Source organism: Cnephaeus nilssonii (assembly GCF_951640355.1).
Source record: "Cnephaeus nilssonii genome assembly, chromosome: 6".
NCBI classification, from domain to species: Eukaryota; Metazoa; Chordata; class Mammalia; order Chiroptera; family Vespertilionidae; genus Cnephaeus; species Cnephaeus nilssonii.
Genome location: NC_137077.1, coordinates 29755663 through 29781240, shown reverse-complemented (window position 1 = coordinate 29781240; position 25578 = coordinate 29755663). Strand labels below are relative to the sequence as shown.

The 25578-nt window shown below is 38.2% G+C and overlaps 1 protein-coding gene across 3 annotated transcripts in view; it reads right to left on the bottom strand.

Moving 5' to 3' along the window:
- Positions 1-25578, bottom strand: part of SLCO1C1 (solute carrier organic anion transporter family member 1C1) — a 58402-nt gene that overhangs the window by 20590 nt on the left and 12234 nt on the right. For 2 of the 3 annotated variants that reach the window (XM_079775802.1, XM_079775803.1), the window contains exons 2-10: positions 24774-24909; positions 20592-20745; positions 19331-19472; positions 15156-15288; positions 11878-11999; positions 5450-5596; positions 4773-4871; positions 2769-3014; positions 1560-1724 (exon numbers count right to left, since the gene is read on the bottom strand). In XM_079775802.1, coding sequence (XP_079631928.1) covers positions 1560-1724; positions 2769-3014; positions 4773-4871; positions 5450-5596; positions 11878-11999; positions 15156-15288; positions 19331-19472; positions 20592-20720 — 1183 coding nt within the window. In that variant the 5' untranslated portion in view covers positions 20721-20745; positions 24774-24909. Of the gene's footprint in view, positions 1-1559; positions 1725-2768; positions 3015-4772; positions 4872-5449; positions 5597-11877; positions 12000-15155; positions 15289-19330; positions 19473-20591; positions 20746-24773; positions 24926-25578 lie in introns of those variants that run through there. The other variant, XM_079775804.1, reaches the window with a different exon arrangement.

Sequence of the window (25578 nt, the reverse complement as noted above, 5' to 3'; positions counted from 1 at the left end):
ATAAATTATCATTGTAACAGCTAGCCTTTGAACACATAGGGAAATTTCAGTTTATTTTTTCCTGTTTCATGTCAAATGCCTTCTCTGAGAGTAGAGAAATAATGTGCTTTCTTCTTGCCTCTCCCATATTTCATCACAGAAGGGATCATTATCCATAGCCCAAAGGAAAAAATGAAGGAGAAAAGAGAAAGGAGTAAGTCAGAAGAGAAAAAAATATTATATGACAGCTATGTAGATTTATGGTGCATTTTATATTTTTAAATATTTATTTCAACCAAATGATGTATTTATTTTCACCATTCTATAGATTATCAAAATAAATGTTAGGGATGTTGAATAATAAAATTAAATTATTTTGAACTGATTAATGTTGAAAGTAAAAGTTCTGTGATAAAGTTTGAATACTTACATTTTAGAGGAAGAATAGTCTAAACAGAGTTTATTAGATTAGCATCTGCTAAGTGCCCATTATTCCAGATTGTTACATATAAATTATATAACCTAAATAAGCTCAGGATGCCTCTCTCCCCCAGCCCCCCGCCCCCGCTCCCAAGTTTTCTTTCAGAGACAGATACATAGAGCAATTCTTTAAATATTTTAAAAAGAGTCAGTTATTTTAAACTATTGGAGTCTCCTATCATAAGGGGTATGTTAAAAAATAGAATATACTTTATGTATAAAAAATAGAATATACTTTATGCCTTGAAACAATACAATTAAATTAAAACTAAAGTAACTAATCCAGGTTTTCAAAGTATCCAGTTACTTGCAGGGTGGTATTCATGTATTTGTAGATTCTGGCTCTTCATTCTCTTTTTTTGCCCTTGATTATCTTATTATTTGACTGTACTGCCATGCTAGACACATGGCCCCTTTAAATAACTCAAATGCCAGGAACCAGAAGTCTTTTGACCGAGCAAATACAAACTTTGTTTTGTAATACTCACCTTTAACTGAATAAATGCCCCCTTTTTACAACTGTAGAGAGTGCTCAGGTAAAATGTCCACTGTTATGAGATTTTGGGTGCACTTGAAAGACATCTGTCCATTATTAAGAATCTCCAAATAAAATGCATGTGATCTATGTGATATTTTCATGGTCATTCACCCATAGTTGTGAACATTTTTTTTTGTTAGAAAGTTGTACCACAGACTATCTAAATATTTTATCTTGCTAGATTATTTTTACTCACTTTTAAAAAATATATATTTTATTGATTTTTTACAGGGGGAAGGGAGAGGGATTGAGAGTTAGAAACAGTGATGAGAGAGAAACATCAGTCAGCTGCCTCCTGCACAATCCCTACTGGGGATGTGCCCACAACCAAGGTACATGCCTTGACTGGAATCGAACCTGGGACCCTTGAGTCCGCAGGCCGACACTCTATCCACTGAGCCAAACCGGTCAGGGCTTACTCACTTTTTTTTAACTTCAGATCTAAAATACCATAAATTACCTTCAGTCTAAATATTGGAACATTTTTTTTCTAAAGGTACTAAGAGTTAACAGGATGCAGCTGGTAGTACCTATTGGAAAGCATGAAGGAAGATGAGCATACCGATAACAAAGTTGGCCTTGGAAGAGGACTGCCCATACTGTTGCTCAATGTACTTTGGTTTGTATGTCACCATGCCAAATAAAGAATTGAACTGAACGGTGCTTGCACACAAATATAAGAAGTACACTGGATTTCCTAAAAGATTCTTCAGCGATGGAAGAAAATCTGTAAGACAAAAACAACATGGAGTGATTAAAGACAGTCACACTTGGCAGAAGACAGAGCCATGGCTGCAGGGCTTAGGTGGCCGAGTCCCGTTGTCATATTATCAGCTGCAGTTACAGTGTGGTAGACATTCACACTACACATAGCAAGTCATTGGCATGAATCAAGGATGAGAGCTGGCTAGTTCAGAGCTAGACGTAGAGCATGCTTCTATGGGCAAAATAATCTATATCATAGTGCGAGGTATAAGTCAGACAAAAACAGACTCCTCTAACTGAAGTGGGTAAAGGGCAAGAAGAATTAACTACTCCCTCACTAAGAGCAGGGAGTCACAAGCAGGACATCAAGAACTTCAGTTTTCTGGTCAATTCTTCAAATTTGGGTCATGGTCACAGGAAAAGGCCTATGAACGTTGTCTCTATTTAATGTATGGGCTTTAGTTTAAGAAACGAACTTTGGCATGCTCCCTTCTTCCTATTATGTAGCCAAACAGTGAGAAAGGCAAAGACTTTCTAGAAATGCAAATATTGCTCACTGGGACCCTTCCAGGCCCATTGAGGGAAACTACTCTTGCTCATGGATACCCATTACCACATGTGGGGAATTCACTGGAACATGTGTGGTTTTGCCGCACACCATACTTGCTCCTTTCATCACTGGTAGGAGACATGCGCTGATACACATTTCTCAAATGGGTGGATGGCATCTGTTTTAAAGGCCGCAGCCCTGAAGATTCACTCTTTTTTTTCTGCCCACCCAGACTGGTATGTAACAGCAATCCTATTGTGGCAGTTGCAAGGTCTCCACTGAGGAGGTGTGTGGATGGATATGTCAGCAAGGAAGGTTACCACGACTTTGGGTCGTGTTCTTCAATTGTTTTCTAGTAATAATGCTGACTTTTAAATCTTCATTTCTGATTCCTACATAGTTTCTCATTTTTTTTATGAACACATGAAGGGGAGAGGGGGTATGACTTATACAACCCCTATAAAGTCAGAACAGGAAAACTGAAAATGTTTAAAAATCAAGGAGAATCTGGCTCACCTCTTGCCATTTCCATTATTTTTGCTTTTTCTCGATGGGGTGCTTGGTACTCTGTGTGATCCCCCATAATAAACGTGGATTTCTCAGAGGAGGAACTGGAATCCTCTTTACTTTGGGGTTTCAGGAGACTCTTTGGTAAACACCAGAAAGGCACAGCTGCAAGAAGACTTATGACTCCTGCAACTAGGTAACCAAGCCACCAGGCACCTACCCACTGGGGATCCTTTGGGGTAATGGTGATGTGATCTGAAAAAGAGACAGGATGGCTGAGTGGCGTATACAGCAAAGCTAATATGTTGAAATAAGTCTCGTTTTTTTTTGGGGTTGTTGTTGTTTTGTTTCTAAATCCTAGCATCAGCTCAATCACATCAAAATACCTAATCATTCATGCATCACTTTTTCTAACCTGAACATTATTATCATGCTTTTTGAATGAAGAGGGTGGGGCATGATGATTTATTTTGTTGTTCCTGAGATTATAAATATAGAGTCTAAATACTGGAAGGGAACCAGGGGGTTGTAAACTCTGCTCTGGGGTTCTGCAGGAGGAAAGTGACCTGTGAGGGAGAGTTAGGAGGGTCCAAAACCTTCCGCCAGCTATGCCACATCAGCACCATTTCCTGATGTACAAATGGAAGGTCTAAGATTTTACTCAAAGAAAAAGTTATATCCTGCACCCTGTGGCCCAAATCTAGTCTAAAGCACTATAAATGTTATTTTCTAAATGGCATTTAATAATACTTAGAGCCATTATAGCCCTGAAGCAAGATTTGCACATGTAAATAAAACAATATCATCTCATAGAAACTTTGTTTGACACCACTTCTTATTGGACTAAAATGTGGGAATTGATACAGTTTTTTAACCAGTTATTTTTCTTAAATATAAGAACCTATAAGACATATTACTATACTCTACCTGCACCACCCTCTATGAGAGCAACAAAAAAAAGCACATGTCTTTTGACAACTAGGCTCAATAGCCACTACATTCTACTCGGTAAAATGTTTCTATAAGTTTATCGCTACATCTTCGTTGCTTCCCCTTAACCATTTTCCTCTGTACCACTTATCACACCTATAATCCCTTGTCTATATCAGTCTCTGTGACTGGACTGTAAAATTCAAGGAGTCAATAAACTCAGCTATTTTGTTCACTGTGATAAAATCATACCTGGGATAAAGTAGATGTAAAGTAAAATTTGGAGGTTAATAAATTAACAAATGAATAAATAGGTAAAAATTTTGTAATATGCCTGCATTTTATTTGATTAAAGAAGAACAACTAGTACAAGAGTTTTGCATTCTATTTTAACACAATAATTTCAAAGTGTAATTCCAGAATTAAAAAAAAAAAACAGCATACTTTTTCTAAGTGCTTCCTTGGAATTCTTTTAAAAAACAAAACACAAAAATACTATATGTTTCTAGGGGGTCCACCTCACAAGGAACGAAATAAACTAATAGCTATGGGGAAAATGAGGACCACATTTATTCCCTACACAAGCACTCCCACAGAAGAAAAGCTAGTCTCATGACATCTGCCTCTGCCTAAGAGAGATTTGTACAGTAAAGAAGGGAATTTTGGTTGCCAGAAGACTTTCAACCCTTGGTTTTTCTGGCAATTCAATAAACACATTATCAATTGGTGTAACTATAATAAATGTTGATACACCTGAATCCAACAAGAGCCAACAAGTAGCCACCATGTGTAGTCATAGCTATGATGGAGTGCGTTTGAACTGGCTAACCGAAGTGAAAAAGCATACACCTGAATAACTAACCATGGGTCATCCAGTTCTAATTACCACCTATTTTTCATATTCCATTTATTAATGTGCATGATGATTCCATCAACAATAAATTTTTTCATGGCCTATTTTTATTTTATGAGAGATTACTATCCTATCATTTTATAAAAAGTCAAATTGCTATTTTCTACCCCATTCCATTATAAAATTGCAGTAAAACAAGTGAACAAATAACAATACATTCATTCCCTTACCTAGGTTTACAAAGCCAATGTCAACATACAGTTTGGCACATAATGAGCCTAACAGGAAGCCAAAGATCGGCCCTATAATTGCCACTGTCTGCACACACCCTGTACAAAAAAAAAAAAAATTAAAAACTTAAGTAATAAGGTACCATTTCTTTGCTTTTGTAAATTAATAAATTGTTATTAAACAAGACATGTGGAATGAGATCTGGTTAGTAACTGAAAATATTTCATCAACTCTTTATTTAAGTGTAGTCAATTTTTCAACCTCATTGAATTAGGAAATAAGTTCTTAGCTTTGGAAGAAGAATGAACACTTATAAGCCATTAATTACCTCTTAGTGAGAAAGTAACACGAGGACTGACTCTCTGATATATAAATATGTCACCTACATGCTTCTGCAGTCCATGAAGTCTGTGAAGATACTTACACAAGGTCATATATCATTGCCTTGGAGCTCAGTTATTTTCCTTTAATTTGATGTTCTTTCCCTAATGCAAGAGAGTCCTCTATTTGAAGTTTCTTTGCTATTCACATCCTGACTGTGGACTTCAGAAAGGTGTGAACTGAATAAAGGATTTGGGTATGAAGTAAAAAGCCTTCCACACCCAGTTTAGTCTATAATGGAGTTGAGAAAACCAGGTACCCTGCTTTCGGAGAAGATAAATGAGGTGGGCATTACCAATATAGAAAGCCGCATTGTCTTCACTGGCAAAATCATCAAGGTAGGTGATGCCTAGGGGCTGAATAGGAGTTTCTCCAATTCCACGAAGAAGGTTCCCCAGGAAAACATAAACCCACATGGAGGAGCTGGTGTCGATTTCACATTCTTGAAAGGAAAGAAAAAAAAAAAAAGAAAAGAAAAAGAAAAGAAAAGAAAAAGAAAGGAAAGCAAACAAGATGAATGAAATAAAGTTACAATTAAAAGTTAAATATTTATTCTGCTTTTCTACAAGTTGTCCTAAAATTGGATTAGAATGTAAAAGTAAAATAAGACAGACATAGTTTGAGAGGCTTGAGCAAGATTGGGAAATGTGTTTCGTAACTTCAATAGTTTAGGTAGTGTGTAAGTCCCCCAGAGACTTCAATCAAGAAACCCTACTGCTTCTTGTTTCTGTTCCTTCCTTCTTATTTTCTCTCTTCTTTTTATTTCATACTTAAACTAAGTTCTTGGAATTCCTACACTCCAATAACCTTCAATGTCCTCCTAAGACAAAACACAAAAATTTGAACAAAGACTTTTCTTGCCTTAATCTTTAAACCTTTTTATTTTTTTCCCCCGCAGAAATCATTTGTAATTTTATTGCTGACGAAGTTTTATCAGAAATTCAAAATTTTAGATGGCTGAGACTTCAACTTGGGGCAGCATTGCCTATAATTATAATTGTTTGATAATGAATAACAATCTTTAGAGCTCATGTTTAGAAAAATTCATCTAAAAATTAAAAACCCTATAAGCTTTAGTAGTATAGCTATTCCAACAAAAAGAACCTTGGATGTATTTTTAGAGTGAAATTCAAAGCTAACAATTTTCAAATGCTTTCATAAAAGCCATGTCTTAATATGAATATGTGAAGTTGGACAATTACTCCCATATCATAAATGAAATATTCGTTCAAGAGTTTAGTCACTTTAATAGAAAGGATATTCACCACCTCCAACAATCACCACTCTGAATGCTCCCTTTCTGTGAGGCACTGGGCTAAGTGTTCTGTGGGCATTTTTAAATCGAATTCCCCTAAGAATCCTATGAGGTAGGAGTTATTTTCACATATTAGTAATCCTTAAAACTATTTCTGAAGGTAAAGCATGGGTTACAAAGAACTGGGGGTAGCGGGGGGGTGCCCAGCCAATGTGGCTCAGTGGTTGAGCATCAATCCAGGAACCAAGAGGTCAGGGTTCGATTCTCAGTCAGGGCACATGCCCAGGTTGTGGGCTTGATCCCCCGTAGGGGGCAAGCAGGAGGCAGCCAATTGATGATGTTCTTCTCTTACTGATGTTTCTATCTCTCTCCCCCTCTCTCTTCCTCTCTCTCTAAATTCAATAAAAAACATTTAAAAAAAGAACTGAGGTGAACGCTTTCATGTAGTTGAATCTGACTGCAAGACACAAAAGAACTCTGTGCAGTCACGGAGCTTCCTGTCTTGATTCTGCCCCTTCGAGAAATGTAGCCGAGGGACCCTGGGTTTAACTTCTCTAGATTTCGCTTCCATTCCCCAAAATATATTTTCTGAATATACTGCCAGAATGGGAATTCCTTTACCAAAAATTGATTCTAATGTCAATTCTAGCCCTAACATTTATTATTGTTGTTCTAAGAAGCTTGTTTGGTAAGTCTTACAGATAAATGTAGACACCTTAGATCTGTGCTTTCCAATATAGTAGCCACAAGCCACCTGAGGCTGAGAAGGCTAAAAAGGGCTAATTCCAATGTAACCCTGATATTTGGGGGCTAGCAATTGGAATCCATGCCAGCAAGCTCAGTGTACATTCTTGATAACCTATAATTAAGTCACTACCTCCTTCCCGGATACTGGTCTTGCAGAACCTGTTACAGAGGCCATGGGGCTGTGAATAGTGCACTGCCCCGGAGGGAGGGTTATTAATGCTGGCACCAGGCCAGACTATCAGATATGGCCTGGAGACCCCCAACACCTGGGGGCCTGCTTGCAAGGCCCTCGAAAAGGACAGGAAGCATAATCCATATTTGCGGGACAAATACCACAGGGAGATATAAAGGAAAGCCCCATGCATGTTTCTTCACTCAGATTTGGAAAGTTATTCCCTGAGTCCGCTGGTGTATTAAACAGTGTCCCTCCTTTTCTTTTAAAGCATTGCTTGGTTTTCTTTGGTCTTCTGCAACAAGGCAATGGCAATTTAAATTGATTAAAATGACATAAAGGTAAAAATTCAGTCCTCAGTCACATTATCTCTATTTCCAGTACTTAATAGTCACATGTGGCTAATGGCTACTGTATTGGATAGCGTAGATATAGAGAATTTTCATCATCACAGAGAGTTCCGTGGAACACATCTGCTCTAGAGTATCATTGGGGGTGGGATTGGGGGTGGGGAACAGGGTCATGTGTGTTGAGAAGAGTCCTACATTTGCCCCACTAGCATCTTCAGGATGAGCCTTGTGTTCATCATATCTAATGCCCACATATGTCTATGACTTTAAAGAATTGAGTTGTGAGTCTTATACTCTGTGTCTGACTTAATAACTTGTCTCTTTACATTAAAAACATTTTCATTCCCCATCTCTAACCTTATGTTTCTTTTTTAAAATTAAAGGTTTAAATATTTCCTAATAGGCTATATTGTCATTTATGTCGTGTCTCTTCCCTGATTATCTAAAACAAAAAAACAAAATAAAGTATCTTCAATGACTGACCATAGTATGCAGATGAAAACTCAAACTCTTCAGCTCAGTTTCTTGTCTCTTTATGTGAACTAAATTTATTATCCATGATATTCTTTATGTCCAGCATGTCCTCCCTGACATTCTCTCCTCATATTTCCATATTTCTTTTAATCCTCTGCCCTTCCCCTTCATTCAAACAGCCAGACTGCTAGTGTTCACTGCCCAGAAAAGAGACATCTCAAAAGAAAGCATTAATAAGGACATTAGAGGAGTGAATGGGTTTTAAGATATAGATAAAAGATTTGGATGGGTAGAAGGTATATAAAAGGAATTCTTCCATACTTTGTAGAAATCGATTCCAATCTAGGAGTAGGGAGTGAGATGAGGGGTGTTGGGGAATAAGAGTTGACCTATTGATTCTGAAGGGGTAGGGAGGAAGGGGATGCCTTTGCAGTATCTCAGAGACAAACACCTGTGGGTAGCTTTTTGGATTCCATGAATGAGAAGAACCTGTGCCACCATGAGCAGGCAAAGTCCAGGGAGGTGGTAAGACCCAAAACATGAACTGGTTGCACAATGTAGCTAAGCATCCCCATCTTCAGCTCCTCACAGGGTTTCCACCATCTACATTAACACAGAAGAGATGATCCCCATGTCCCCAGGGGTGACTCATACATATCATTGCTGTATAATGTGCATCAGCCACATGGAACTCTATTATTCTAACAAAATTCCCCAACTCCTATCTTGTGTGGAAAGTAGAATTATATCCATGTTTCTAAGACAATCACTCCTGTAACAGAGAGAGCTGCTGGGCTAAAAGAACACAGACATGGTCACAAGATGACCCCAAGGTGACATGTATGACCAAACACCGTGGCCAGAAGGATTAGATGTCTAAGGGCACCAATAACACCAAACATCCTCTTCCCATAACTCCCCCTTTTACTATTATGTAACCTCCTTAGAATGTAAGCAGCCCCTGGGGAAAAGGGTGAAGATTAGGGGAAAATTGACAGAAATTAAGTTTTTGCCATTCTGATGAAGAGAGGCTGAACATAGAAATTAAATTGAGTTCTCAGGAAAAATATATTTCTTTCATATCTGAGCAATGGACTGAGATTTATAAATGCTAAACTAGCTTTACCCTAATTTCACTGCCTGCCTTATTTGAAACCACCAGAAGGCTTTCCGCAGTCACCAGCAAGTAATGTTCCTTGTCCCATAAGATTTTATTGTCTACTAGAGGCCCAGTGCATGAATTCATGCACAGGTGGGGGTCCCTCAGCCTGGCTGGCGACCAGGCCTGCTGAGGGGAGGGACCACGGGAGGTTGGCCAGGTGTGGGTGGTTGGCTGTGAGAATGCACTGACCACCAGGGGGCAGCTCCTGCATTGAGAGTCTGGCCCCTGGTGGTCAGTGCCCATCATAGCTCCCAGCCAGTTATCTGGTTGCCTGGTCAGAATGGTCGCTTAGGCTCTTATATATATACTAGCGTTCCCGTTGCAGGAAAAATCCTGCAATAGGGTTTCCTGCTGCACTCTACCCTGCCCCGCCTGCTCTCCTCCCTTCTCCCCTGCCCTGCCTTCTCTGCCAGCTTTTCTCCCTTCTCCCCCGGCCCCGCCTGGGCTCCTCCCTTCTCCCCCACCCCGCCTTCTCCGCCAGCCCGCCCGCTTTCCTTCCTTCTCCCCCGGCCCCACCTCCGCTCCTCCCTTCTCCTCCCCCTGGCTTGCTTGCTTCTCTGCAGCTTTGCTCCCTTCTGCAGCTCTTGGCTTCTTTCTACACTGTCTTGATATGCAAATTAGCCACCATCTTGGTTGTGGTGATTTGCATACTCATCCTGATTGGTTGGTGGGCGTGGCTTGGTTGGTGGGCGTGGCTTGGGCATAACAAAGGTGCGGTCAATTTGCATATTTGTCTATTATTAGGTAGGACTAGTGACCTGGTGCATGAAATTCATGCACATTTAAAGGGGATTAATTAGAGGAAATAATTTAATATTACTATTTTCCCTTTCTCTATAATAGAAGTGTCAGAGATGAAAGAAAATTAGTAAAATGTATATGAAAACCTTCCTCCTATAGAGTCTGGGGCACACCATGGGACCCAGAGTCAAGTCCCCGCCCACCCACATGCACCTCAAAATCGTGTGAGACCCAGACCCAGCCGCCCCCCGCCCCCCACATTGGCTAGATCCAGACCCGGCCAGTCCCACCCTTGTCAAGCCCTGCAGGACAGGGAATATAGCCTCAGTTCCCAACTGAGCTGAACAGTTTGAGTTTTCATCTGCGTACCATGGTCAGTCATTGAAGATACTTTATTTTGTTTTTTGTTTTAGATAATCAGGGAAGAGACACAACATAAATGACAATATAGCCTATTAGGAAATATTTAAACCTTTAATGTTAAAAAAGAAACATAAGGTTTAGAGATGGGGAATGAAAATGTTTTTAATGTAAAGAGACAAGTTATTAAGTCAGACACAGAGTATAAGACAAGTTATTAAGTCAGCCCAGACTGGGGTGGGGGGGTATGCCTTGAGGTCCTCCATCAAGCCCCACCAGGTGGGGGACATGGCCTGAGATCCCCTGTCAAGCCCCTGTGGGGGCGGGGGGCGGGCGCAGCCTCAGGTCCCCCGTCAAGCTCTGCAGGGCAGGGGGTGCAGTCTGAGGTCCTCTGGCCTGGTGCCTGGGTGGGGGTGTGTGGCCTGAAGTCCCCTGTCAAGCCCCACCTGGTGGTGGGGGCGCAGCCTGAGGTCCCCTGGCCTGGCGCTGGGGTGGGGGTAGCAGCCTGAGGTCCCCTAGCCCAGCACCAGGACAGGAAGCGCACCTTGAGGTCCCCCGTCAAGCCCCGCCAGGCAGGGGGCGTGGCCTCAGGTCCCCTGGCCTGGCACTGGGGCTGGGGGTGCAGCCTGAGGTCCCCCAGCCTGACGCCAGGTCGGGGGGCATAGCCTGAGGTCCCCTGTCAAGCCCTGCTGGGTGGGGGGGCGCGGACGGAAGTCCCCTGTTAAGCCATGCCGGATGGGGGACATGGCCTTAGGTCCCCTGTCAAGCCCCACAGGGGCAGGGGAGGGCATAGCTTCAGGTCCCTGCTGATTGCTTGTTAAGGCTCCTTATGGGAACTTGGCCTCAGCTGTGGGTGCAGCCATCTTTGTGACAGAGTGATGGTCAATTAGCATATTCCCTCTTTATTAAATAGAATAGATGCATTTTCTTAGGATCTCATCATATACTGCTTCATATTCTAGGATTTTTTTATGGCACTATAACATCTCAGTCTAAGTAGTAAAGCTTTTTTGTTGTTGTTGTTAATTCTCTCCAGAGGATAACTTTCCATTGATTTTTAAAGAGAGTGGAAGGAAGGGGGAGAGACAGAAAGTGAGAAATATTGATTGGTTGCCTCCTGCATGCACCCCAACCAGGACCCGGGATGGAGCCTGCAACCAGGTACATGCCCTTGACTGGAATTGAACTTGGGACCCTTCAGTCTGTGGACCGACACTCTATCCACTGAGCCAAACTGGCTAGGATGTAAGTAGTAAAGCTTTAGACAGCAAAAATTATATAGATATTTTGTCCATAATAAAGAATATATAGTCTTTTTAAAAAATCTTTATTGACTTTAGATCGAATCTGGGACCCTTCAGTCCACAGGCTGATGCTCTATTCACTAAGCCAAACCAGGTAGGGCAAAGTCTTTTTTTTTAAAGCTTGCCTAGTCCTTAAAGTAAAAACGAAATAATCTTACCATTATTTATTTTGGATTGTGATTTTTCCATAACTGAGGTTGTTAATTGACTGTTTGATTCCAGGAGACATGGAGAGGTGCTAAGAGTGGAATTGGAGAAAGAATACCTTTCATATCTGTACCTGTATAAAAAGAACATTTTCTTTACTACAGGCTCATTTAGCATCATGCAAAAAATATTGCATGTATACTACATGACTCATTAGGGTACTTGTTTGAGTTCTCAGCTATCCCTGAATCCCCAAACCAAACCAGTGTTTAATAGCAGAGTTTTCTGAATATACTTCCAGAAAATCCGGTACATAGGTGTTGCACCCTATTTGAACCCATCAATTATCCATTGTAATAAATAAAATAAAAGTAAGAATTATTCATAGAGGTTCATTTTAATATAAAATGACTGTAAATCACATGCTCTCTTGGTGGAAAAAAATATGCCTATTGAAGTTGGTTAGATAAGGAGACAAAGAAGTAATGGACAGGGGACCCAGGGTATAAATGCTTTTAAAGTAGGGATTTTAGTTCTAACATGGATTCAAACCATGGCTGACACAATCTTGATTCTGATGCCTGAAATTCTATAGTAGCTATGAAGAGCTATATCTCTATAGTGACTATTGTAAATAGTTTCCCTGCTTTCAAGTTTGCTCCACCAGAGTTATTTTTCCAAGCAGTAGTCAATGTGACCCTTTAAAATATGTCAGATCATGCCCCTCTGCTCAAAACTCCCACTGGTTTCTCATGTCATTCCAGATGAAGCTAAAGATCCTGCAATTGTTTGCCACGTTACTACTCAAGGTGTGGTGTGCAGACCAGCAGCATCAGCTGAGTCTCAAGTCTACATTTTACCAAGAGCCTCCAGCGAAATGTCCATCAAAATTTGAGAAACAACCTTGACACCTTCACCCATTTTTTTTTTACACTTTCTTCTTGCTCATCCTACTGGGTCACAAGGTTCCCTACAGTCCACCCACGCTCCCTCCTGCTGCAGAAACTTTGCATTCACTGCTCATTTTGCCTAGAATCTTCCTCCCCAGACATCTGTGTGGCTCTCCCTTTCATCTCTTTCAGTTGTTCCCAAATGTCACCATCTCAGTGAGCCATTCCCTGACAATCCTATGTTAAATAGCAACCTGCTACACACATACTCCTTCTGTGCCTTATTGGGTTTTCTCTAACATTATCTGACTTACTATATCATGATTTGTTGGTTCCTTGTCTATTCCTCATAAGATTTATGGAAGCAGAGATTTTTCACTACTTTATCCTTATTTCCTAGAACAATAATCAATATATATTTCTTAAATTCATGAGTTAGATGACCTACCATACATAAAGCTAAACACAGCCTCTTGGGGACAGGCCCTTAATAATTGATATCCATGATTAATATTATTTGTTGGACATTAAGGGTATTGCTGCTAGGCAGACAGAGCATATATAGTAGGTAGTCTTTTGGAGAACAAAAATTATATTTGGACAAGTACCCAATTAGTGACTCATCCTGTAGAAGGTTGAAAACAAGTTGTAATAATCCTCAGTAGATAGCAAACTTCATGAAGTGTGTGCATGTTTTGTTTCTTTCTTTTTTTTTTTCTTCAGTGAAGTAGTCCCATTACCTGACACAGCACCAGGCAAATGGCAGACACTAAATAATGAATAAACAAGTATATCTTTCAACATGTAAAAGGTGGTGAATATGAATCTCTTTGTGTCCCTTTGGCATCCTTTGTCAGCACTAGCCTGGCTGCCTGGCTGGCTTTCTCTTAGGAACACTCCTCGCAGGTGGATTGGAGACCCATTTCCTCAGTCTCTTCCTTTGCCTCTTCCTTAGGCATTGGCCCACATAAAACCTTTGTAGAACCTCAGTAATCCAAGGAAACTTCTGCCCCTGTGGAAAGGAGGCCCGAGATATGTCCAAAGAGCAGGCAGAAGCCCTGAAGCCATGAATCTCTCTCCAAGTAAAAGTGAAGGCAGAGGGAAACCGCCCAAACAGGTAGGAAAGATCCCACACAGAGGATTCTGTGCACCACCTTTACAGACTGGCCACAGAGGCCAAAATCTGACTCTAGGTATAGGAGTGACCTGGGAGTGTGAGGAAAAGTTTGGACCAGATCATTTCTAAGTCTCTCCAGCTCTAAAATGTCACAATGTATTGATCTATACTGGGCAATAATTAAAGTATTAATTGATATATAATTTTAAAATTATTCTCTTGTTTTTACACCTCTTGGAAGTCACTTCTCTCAGTCAGTAATAGGTAAGCACAGAGAAGGGAGGTAACATGGATATGCATAAAGAAGTCAGAATACATGTTTTAGGAGTTCAGTGCTATAATATAAGACACCTAAACAGGAGAAAGTCACCAGGCTCTTTAAGTCATGGCCCTTAGCTCTAAAGTAAAAAAGTATAAACTATGTTCTTCTACCCAATAGGTTATCATAAGGATGGAATCTATACTAATAAAAGGCCTGTGGCTGTCACGCCTTAACGCCGCCACGACCAAACGAACCGTGGCTCTTGCAGCAGGCTGGGCAAGGCGCGAGCTACGAGCAGCGGAGAGCTACCAGCGGAGATGCGCGGGGCATGAGCTACGAGTGGGGATGGACGGGGTGGCCAGCTCAGGCAAGCGGAAGCAAGCTACTCACGCAGGATTTTGTGCATGCTGGGACTTTAGTGATATAATAAAGATGAAAAACCTTTGGAACTACTAAAGTTGTATGCAGGTACTAACAAATGTACTAACAAAGTCCCAAAAGTAGATTTCAGAGTTCAAGGATACAGACATCCCACTTTTATTGAGGAAGTGCTATGAGGTAATATTTGTAAATTGAATACTCATTTTGAGTTGATAACATATCCTTATGTCAATGTCCTGCCAGTCAAGTGTATCATGATCCAGCATATTACCTGTAACACTCACTCATTTCCCACTTGACACCCACTTGACATTTATCAAATAATATATTAATTTCTTTTTGTTTATATATTTTGCATCCACAGATAAATGAAAGCATTTGAATGAAGGCATATAAGTGAAAATTTCCCTTTAATTTTGTTGACATCAATACATAGTAGTGTATCAAGGTTTTTTCTTACAGATTAAATTATAAGTAAAATTGCAAGTGCTCTGAAATTTTGCCCAAAGAGGATATAATAAAAATAGGATAGAATTTATCAGGGGCCATCTTATAACATTTAAATAATTAATTGTAACCATAAGAAGAGAAATGCAGCTGTTGGTTACAGCAAGAACAGGATGATTGCATTTGACTCACTGTTCCATGAAGAACTGAGGCAGTGCAATGAGCAACGTTCCGACTCCCATGATCAGGCAGCCCGCTCCAATTATTTTTGGCCTGTGAAGTCTGGCTCCAAAGTAGCTAACAAATGTTATAACTAAGAGATTCCCTTGGAAGAAAAGAATAAATGTTCATAAGTTAGAGAACTTAGAAAAAGTCAGCAGAATAACTAAACGAGGTTAAGTCAATGAATGAATGTCTATAGCAAGTCTAGCCATATTTTGTTGTGACTAAACTGTCTCCCACCATCATTCCTATCATTTGACTTTCTTTCCTTTAAACTGAGATGACTGTTGAAATTGTCTTTTTACTCATTACTTCAATCACCTTACCCCTTTGTCAGAATATTTTAATGACCAAGCCTTCTCCTTCATTTTCACACATCCTAATGATTTGTCCTTTTAAAGTGTTTTATCATTAGTCAAATTGTAGAAGGCATCCTTCAGCTGTTCTCTTAAATTTTCTTTGCTGATTTGGAAGTAAACTTGATTATTGTTTCTTCATTTATTAAAGTTTTCTAATAAAACTTATTATAGTTTCCCATTTGCTCTTGAAACACACATCACATATTCTTGCTTTAGCTGAATATAAACTAGTAAGAAAAAGTGAAACAACTGCACCTCACTTTAAATGAAATCAAATTATAAAATTCATATTTTTACAAATGATATTTAGAATTTGTTTATATCCTTTTTACAAAAAGATAAGATTCAAAATAGAAGTACAAATTACACTACCCAAACAACTGTAGGACCATATCAATTATATAACTTCCATGTATATTTATAATACAAATTTTATGAAATATAAAATCTCACAAATTATACACAGCAATCTCTTTATAAAAAATAATTAAGAAATATTTTTTGAAGGTTGAATTAGGCCTTTCTAAAATGTCTCTGAAGACGCGTGTGATGATGAAGACAACTGACTAACCATGCTTTAGGGATGATGTCCTCGTGCTTTCCTCTGCACAAAATTCCTGGAACAAGGTGGTAAGGGATATAGAAATATTAAAAATGCAGAATCTCGGTAGCTCCTGACAGTTTCTGAGTCCACGGATCCAAGGGCAGGCCAAGAAATCTGCATTTTTAATCCTAGCTCAAATGTGTTGGTGAAGATGGTTCCTGGAACATATTTTGATAAACCACTGTTTAGAGTATTGGATATCAAGGGGCTTTAAAGTTTTAACTATTTGCATTTTGAATATTTAATTTCCTAAGTACTAGAGTGCTAGATAGAGCAAGAATTTAGCAATAATGCAGCACTTGATTGTGATAGCTGATGGGTCGCCTTGCATTCAAGTCCTTCTTGATGTTTCCAATTTTTTTTTAGCAGAGTTTTCCTTACATCTGCAAGCAATCATCTAATTTACTACTGTTTATTCACATTGCCAGCGTTAGTCAAGTGCAAAAAGAACAGCAATTTTTCTAGCCTTGAGGACAATAATGATAGTGAGAAAAGTAGATTACATAGTGGCTCCAGGCTTTATGGCTCTCAGAAGATTTAACCTCCTTTTAATTTTCATATTAAAAAACATTGAGTATGAGATTTCTCATTTGACATCTAAGTATTTAGTAGAGGAAATTTTGTGTTGCATATATTGTTAATTATGTCTATATTTTTGTTAAAGTGTCACAGTAAAAACAAAACAAACAAAAGTTTGTTTTCAGTTTATAAATAATGTGTCTCCCCTTCCTACTTCCCACACCACCACCCTCACAATAGAGGACTCAATGTTTACAGTCTGTTTTGTGTTACATTAATGGGTATGCCAAATACTGCATGATATCATTTCAGCATCTGTGATACATAGATGTCTTATGTTCTTTTACTTAGTATCCTTTCTGAATTCTCAGAAGATACACTTGAAGAATAAATGGTGATAACTGGTCTTTAAAAGATTGAATTGGATATCAAAATTCTTTCACATCTACCATCACTAGCCTCTCAAAAAACAACAGTTCCACAGAGTTTTAAAAATATGTTTTACCAAACTTTCAGGTAACAGATTCCACATACACACCGCATTTTAGATAATAGAAAACTCCTCAACTCACCTTATAAGACTAATATTTTTTGAAATCAAGGCTACACAAGAACAATAAAAGAAAAGACCAAATATAGTTTATTCCAGGAGTACGGAGGTATTACAAAAAAAGAAAATTAATAAATTAACTATGGTTATCTTAACATATGTAGAAAAGCATTCAACCTAATTAGCCACTCATTTATAATAAGAAAAAAATATCTGAGCAAATTAATGTTTAAGGCATATATATCAAAACCTCTATCAAACATATTGCTTATCTGTAAACTTTTAAAAGCATTTTTATTAAGGTCAGATATGAGAGAAGGATGCCCATTTTCACTGCTTTTATTCACCCTAATACTGAGGCCAAAGAAATAAGGCAAAACCAATAAATTACAGATCTATGAATTTAGAAAGAATAGTATTAATCACCTTATGTTTCAAACAATATAACTGTCTATTCAGGAAACTCTACACCATCTATAGACAATCAATTAAAATGAACAAAAATTAAACAAGGTTGCTCCATACAGATAACATTTAGAAATCAATGTTGTATTGAGATGGTCTAACCTACTGCACACCCAGGCTGTTTGGTGTGGCCTATTGCTCCTAGGCTACAAACCTGCACAGCATGGTTACTGTACTGAATACTGTAGGCAACTGTGACACAATGGTAAGTACTTGTGTATCTAAACACAGGAAAGGCACAGTAAAAATACACTATACCAGAGACAAAAGTGGTATAGGGCGCTTACCATTAATGGGAGCTTGAAGGACTAGAAGTTGTTTTGGGGAAGTTAGTTAGTTGTGAGTGAATGTAAAGGCCCAAGACATTGGTGTGCACTACTGTAGATTTCACAAACACTGTCCCACAAGCCCCCGCCCAGCATCAGCATCACCTGGGGTTTCTTAGAAATGCAGAATCTTATTTCCCTTCCTACAGAATCAGTATCTGCATATTAACAAGCTGGCCTAGTCATGTGTATGAACATTACCATAGAATTAGCACTAAACCTAGACATTTCATTCTGGTAGAATGATGAAAGATTTAAGTAGCAAATGCCCAAAAGCAAGAGGTTAACTATTCATTCTTTTAATTCTTTCTGTGATATTCAGAGTTAAAAACTGGAATATGTAGTATGAATTCAAAAAAGCAATTGTTGAAGAGTTAAAATATTCCTTCGCTGTCCTGAAAGTTATCAAGTGAAGCTGAAACTGTAGCCATTGAAGATTTTACTATAGCATATATGTATCTGAGTTCCAGTTGGCAGTAATAACCACAGAGCTACTATTCTCCATTAACAAAGAATTAATGCCTCTTAGTTTATCAATTCAAGAAGCTGACTAACTGGGATTATACCTCTTAAATTACTTCTAAAACTTTGACTAAACTCAACTGGTCTTTTCAAATTCTAAGAGGTTGTCTACAGTCAATTGCTAACTGAAGACACCTGAGTGTAGAATTTTTTTTTTAAAGTATATTTCTTTATTGATTTCAGAGGAAAAGGGCAAAGGAGAGAGAGAGAGGTAGAAACATCAATGATGAGAGAGAATCATTGATCGGCTGCCTCCTGCACACCCCCTACTGGGGATCAAGCCCGCAACCCAGGCATGTGCCTTTGGCCGGAATCGAACCTGGGACCCTTCAGTCCGCAGGCTGATGCTCTATCCACTGGCCAAGCCGGATAGCTGAGTGTAGAATTTTATTATCTGCTTTGCTCTTCTAGTCTTGTCAACAGAATTCCTCTCTCTTCTTTCTAGGCTACTGGGCAGAAACCCCCTCTCATGGTTTAACTTCTTCTTCAATAATTACAATGATTTTTCATACAGCCCATTTGGATTCTTCTGAATTTTGAACCACGGAGCTTCCAGGATAAATGACTTCTGTAAAGACACTCCCCACATACTTTTAAACTCAAAATACTGAGAGCATCTCACCCTCTCCTCCGGGAAAGTCTCTCACTCTGATTGAGAACTCTGAAATGGATGAGTCGTATAATATTGAACACCTGGAATACATTGCTGGTTGCTCAGAGAGAACAAATTACAGTGAAGATGTCCTTCACTCAGGCCTAGAAGACCTTGTGCTTAAAAGCCAGGCATCTGCAATACCTACCAATTTCAAAACTTCCATCAATAACGCCCACCAGGGAGGAAGGGATTTCAAACCTTCTCTCTATTTGAGTGATGGTGCTCTTCAGATAGCCTTCAGACAGTGCTTTGGCAAAGTAAACAAAAGATAAGGCGCCCAAGAACACCTGGAAAATATGACAGGTCACACTTAGTCTGACTCCAGCTTGATACACAACTGGAAACTTACTAAACAAATAAATGAACAAACAAACAAAACCCCAAACCAAGAACAATGTAGCAAGCTTGTTATCATCGAACATTTTATTCAAGCATGTCAGCCTCAAGCTCATGTAAATTTCTAAAAAAAATTCAATTTCTTTTGGAAATAACAGATTTTTACTCAGAATATAAGTTGAACTCCTTTTTTTCCTCTCCTTTCTTCCTCTTTCCTCCAAAGGACATTGAAAAGAATTGTGGCTTTGAAAAGAAAATTTATTCTATGGTAAAGCAAAAAGAGTTTGGAGCCATTCATAGTTAAGAAAATAAGAAACCATAAACCAAACACTTAACATCTTATCACAAATCTAGCACCCATGATTGTATGATTCATAGTGATGGTGCATGAATTTTTTTTGCTATCTGGCATATGTATTTTGCTAGACCCAGGGGTAGGGTATCCATAGGGTAGGTTATCATTTATATCAAAAAGACATATTTGTTGGTGGATATGTGGTACAAAGAAAGAATAGGAAGTTGGAGTAAAAAAAAAAAAAGCACCATTTAACCCTATCCCCTCCACTGACCATACCGTGCAGCAAGAAAGGCCAAATTTTTTATTTTTAAAATGGGAATAAAGTAGATATTTCATAGATTAAATATTATAACTGTGCATAGTATAATATCTGGTATCTGGAACATGGTAGATATTTAGTAACTATTCGTTTCCCCCCCCCCTCTCATTTTCTCTCTTTCTCTCTCTCTCTCTCTCTCTCTCTCTCTCTCTCTCTCTCTCTCTCCCTCTCTCTCTTTCTGTTAAGAACGGGCATGCAAATGGGCCAGGAAAGTAGTACTTAGCAATTTAATCTACACGGTCAGGCAGAGATTTCTTTCACTACCTGGCACACTGTGATTTCAATAAATTGCATCTAAGGTCATTTTTAAAGGAGGAAACACATTTTTGCTTCTAGTTATATTGCATAGAAAAAAAAGTTTCTGATCAGAGAGCCAAGAGTATCAACTCCATTTAATTTGCTGTTATTCTTCTGTTCACTATTTACAGTTTTTAGCATTTGATTGTTTGTTACCTTTAGTTCACCACAGCAGGGCTGTTTTTTCTCTGGGGAGGAATATTCTGTTTTGAAGGAAGGCCTCTCAACAGGTTGCATTGAATTTTTGCAGAATAACTGGATATTTTCTTTGGATGAAGTGTCCATTATGAAAATGTTCTTTGACTCTGATCTGTCAAAGTTGATTTTAAAAGTAAAAAACAAAAACATTTCATTCAAACCCACACGGTTTATTAAATAATATTTTTATTTCACAATAGATCACAATTCTGTAGACATAATTTGACCTGAGAGTACCTTATTGTACCACAGTAAATTGGCAAAGTTTTTCAATTAAAATTGACCAGGATGTTTGATTAAATAATCCTGCTATCGGGAGTTGGGTGCCAGCATTTCTCTCCAGTTTAAGCCTCATTATGGCAAAGAATAAATTTAAATGTTGCCTTTGGAATAAATAATGAGGCAGAATTTTGCTAACTTTGTGGTCTTGCCAGCTTAAACTAGAAGCAGTCAGGAAAGGAAGAAGAGGAATTCGGTCATTTGAATATTGCTTCATTAGAATTAAGTCTTTAAAGCCTTTAAATCTATCCTCTTAGCAGAAGAGTCCTAGAATACCACATTGTGACTCCTATAAGTCCCCAACATCCAAAGCCTTAAAACATGGAGGAAAAAAAATAAGAAAGGACCAATTTGTGTTATCATTTTAGTTTGACAAATAAGGAAACCACAGTAAAATTTGTATCTCAGATTTAATTCAGTAGAAAGTAGTCTCTGGCCTCCCTTTCTGTGTTTAATTTCCCACCCTTCCTGTCCTTACCGAGTCTTGGACATGTTCACATACTCTGAACCTATATTATCCCTGTTCATATCAATATTTACATATCAGATGCCCCATTTCTTTAGGATTCCTCATGGCTCGCTCAGTGACTGCCTGAGAAAGAAATCTAAGTGAAAGAATTCAAAAATAAAATAATTTCTGAGTCACCCTAATGTTTATCAGAAGATGCATTGTATATTAATAGAGGTCTTACATATTTTCATCATTCTTACTAAAGAAATAAAGTTAGGGGCAAAGTTCCAAGTACTGTGGTAGAAATTTAGGTTTCTTCTGCCAATATGCATGTTACTGAGTTAAATATCAAAAGAGAGACCTAAACAATTTGAAAGTGGAAGGGATTCCTCCAGGGAGTGTGAATTGAGTCGAGAAGTGTAGAGCAAAGGCCTAGTTTTAAAGCAATAATTATTAAACTTTTAGATTACTTGATTTCATGAATGTGCATAACATTAACGTTCAAAATACAGACAAAGGAAAGTGAGTAAAACAGAAAAAGATTTAAAAATCCTAAAAACAAAAGTAAATGAAGAGGTGATAATGCTAAACAAAATCAAAAGACAAAAACACAAGGATACAATATTAATAAGATGGAAATATTAGGAGTATAAAGCATAAAACTATGCACAATGTAAATAATTAAAATCTTGACAAAATGGATAACTTTCTAGCAAATATTAATTATCTGTATTGATATAAACCAGAAGAGGAAAATAGCCAAGGAAGCCTTAACAAAAATACTCTAAAACTAGCTCTTAAACAAAAATACTAAGGACAGATGATGTAATAGGAGTGTTTTGCCAAGAGATGTCTTTCAAGGAAAGACAGCAAATAATGGAAACAGATGATAATAGTGTCCATTCACTTGACAAAGTTAAAATTATCTTTATAATAAAATTTCATTAAGATAGCACAAAAAGGAAAACTTCAGACCAAATCTAGACATGCTAAAATACAAAAAACCCAGTAAATTCAAATTAATTAATATTTTATAATTAATATCTAGTTTTAAAATGTAATAATATTAGGAACTATATTCACCTAAATCACCACATTAAAAATTCAAAGATACATTGTACACCTTAAATATATACTTTTTATTTGGCAATCATACTTCAAGTTGTAAAAGGAGAATTAAAATAGAAAAATAATAAAATCTCAGTTGATGCAAAACATCAAGTAACAAAATTCAACATCATTTCTGATTTTAAAAAGACACATTCTAAGAAATTAAAAAATTGAAATTCTTCATATCAACTATCAGATAACAACAACCAACTTTATATATTGATTGGATCACTGAAACTACTTTTCCAGAACAATATTTTTCAAAAACAATGAAAACAGGGTCTGGGGAAAAATGGGGTTATACAATGTTAAATAGGTTTCTTTAGTACAAAACTACTGAGTACCTTTAAGTAAAATCCTAGAGAAACCCATTGCTTATAATGATTAAATAAAACTAACTAAATGTCCAGTAAATTATGGTATACTTATGCAATGAAATCTTTTGAAGCCCTTAGAAATTAGTGTAAAGAAGTAAATATGTATATATAGAACTATTTTCATTATAGAGTTGGTTTTAAAAACACATGCTCCTAAACAGTATAAACATTCTATTTTTATAAAAGAAACACCTATACATTCACATATACAGTATATGCATAGAAACAAAGCTTAGGAAATTCCATTAAGAAAATTTTAACACTCATTATTTCTGGTTGGTGATATTGTAGATGATCTTTAAAAATGTTTTGTGTGTCTATATTGTCTAAGTTTTCTATAACAAATACCAATTTCTTATATAAAAATACTTTAAAATAATAAAAATATCACCAAGCAAAAAAAAAAAAAGTATGAACCTGAAAGGTTTTAAAATATAAAATAAATAATATTAAAAGTACAGTTTAAAATGCAGTCTTCTTCCAAGAACTAAACTATACAATTCAAACTGACCTACTGTTTTAGGAGTCTAGCAATATTATTTCCCATCAGCCAGTGACTGGGAAATGAAAAGAAATTGTTTAATAAGAAAATTACTATCACTTACATATTGAATTCCCTGTTCACATGGGTTTGAAAACATTAAAAGGGTTACATTTAGAATATAAATGCTGAGGAGAAAAAAACAACCATTTTGAAAAGAATATTAAAAACTTAAGACACCAAAATAGATCGTCTTCTCACATTTGGAGATGTTGACACAAAAATCTCTCTAACTAGTCTCCAGGAGTGATATCAAAACAAGAGAACCATAGTCATCCTCGTTGATGCTGTGTTAGGGCAAAATGATATCCCACTTAAAATACTGACACTGAATAGCTTTAGTAAAAATATAATTTTATTTTGATGGCTGATTTGCCCTATCATCATCTCAAGTACAGCATGTTTCAAGGAGCATGCGTTTTTCATCCCTCTGTGAAAAGAGCGGGAAGAAGCTCAATGACATGAACAGAAAGATCCTTGGGGCCTGCAGGTGCTCGTTCTATTTTGCTCTTGATTTGCTATTGCAGACGTAGAGCAACAGCACAGATATTTAGAAAAATTTGCACTTGGAAAATTCTTAATTGTTCTTCTACCACTTAGAGAGATTATTCCAGGAAAGAGGCATGGCAAGGTTCTCATCCAACACCATGGGTTAAAGTAGAACTTATTCTAGAGAGGGAAAAATTAACCAAGCAGAGTTTCTTCATTGTAGTCTGAAAGAAAAAGAAAAAGGAATTCCCTGTTCCCATAGGTTTGAAAATCAATCCTCTGGTCTTTAACGAGCTCAAGTGGCCTTAGAAGGTTATAGTTAGAGTACACAAATGCCCTGATCCGGTGACCAACCATCCAGCCATCAGCTTCCAAAGACTGCCCCAAGTCAGAAAGGCAGCCACTTCCCAACACTCTTCTCTCAGTCATCTCACAGGAAGATGGACACCAAGATCCCTCCCTTTAGGAATGTGTGTTCTCTAGAAAGCTGATCTCCCAATAAAAATAACTGTGTCAGATTCAGATTTAATAGGTACTGTTTATGTGCCAGGTGATTTATATATTTTTGGCTATTTTCTAAAACAACTGAACAAGTTTAGCATTATCATTCCCATTTCATGGAAAATGATATGGCCCAGAACAGTCAAACATCTTGTCAAAAACTTCCCAAGTAATAAACATCAGAGTCAAAATGGGAACCTAGATCTGATGTGTCTGACTTCTTTAACCAGTCTCGTCTCCTGTTTCCACCAGCTTAACAAAGGGGCCCAACACCTTCCATGGAAAAGTGTTATAGATAAGACGCTATGCAGAACTCAAGGGTTAATTAACCTCTCCCCTGCGAGGATCCCACGTGATAGTCACAAAACAGGAATGCAGAAACCAAATCTTACCTGGAGGTGGAGATCAAAGACAGCCACTTCCTCTCAATGTGCTCAGCAAGAAGTTGGACCACACTCCACAGGCTGAGAGAGCAGACTGGGGTGGATGGTACAGCAGCTCTGAGGAGTTTTGCCAGGTGGGGAGCGCCTGGATGGATACAGACGGTGCAGATTAGGAGGGAGAAGAGATGAAGGGCATGGCCTCACCCCTGGGCAATCTCTTTTCTTTCCTCTTTCCTCTTGGCCTCTTTTCCCTGGCAGTCGGCAGAGAACAGGCCAGGCTGGCAACGCCACTGACGTGCATCTCAGCTCCCAGGGCACAGAAAGAGCCGAAGCCTTTGAGCCATTTCTTTGCAATTTGCTGCAAGTTTAAGGCCACACGTGATAAAGCTTTCTTTATGGGAGAGAGTGAAAAAAAGAAAAGACCACTTGTGATCCTGCTTGCTGATTCCCAGAAAACACAACTCTGCAGGGGGCAGAGGGTAAGGGAACAGAAGCAGGAGGAGGGAAGGAAGTTTGTAACAAAGATCCCTCCTTCTCCTTCCAAGAAGTTTTTAAGCCAGCTGCTCCTTGAGGACATCACTGGGATCCTGTAAAAAAAAAAAAAGAAGAAGAAGAAAAAGGTGGGGGTGGGGAGCTCCTGGGCTAAATCTCTGCATGGTTCCTTTTCCCATTGGGAATCTAGACTCTACAGGGACTATATATCAGGTCAGGATCCAGACTGCAGAGTTTTCTTCAGAAAGAGTTGATTCTCAGAGACACGATCCGTTACTCACATCCACAATTTCTGAGTCTTAAAAATAGAAAAAACAACCAC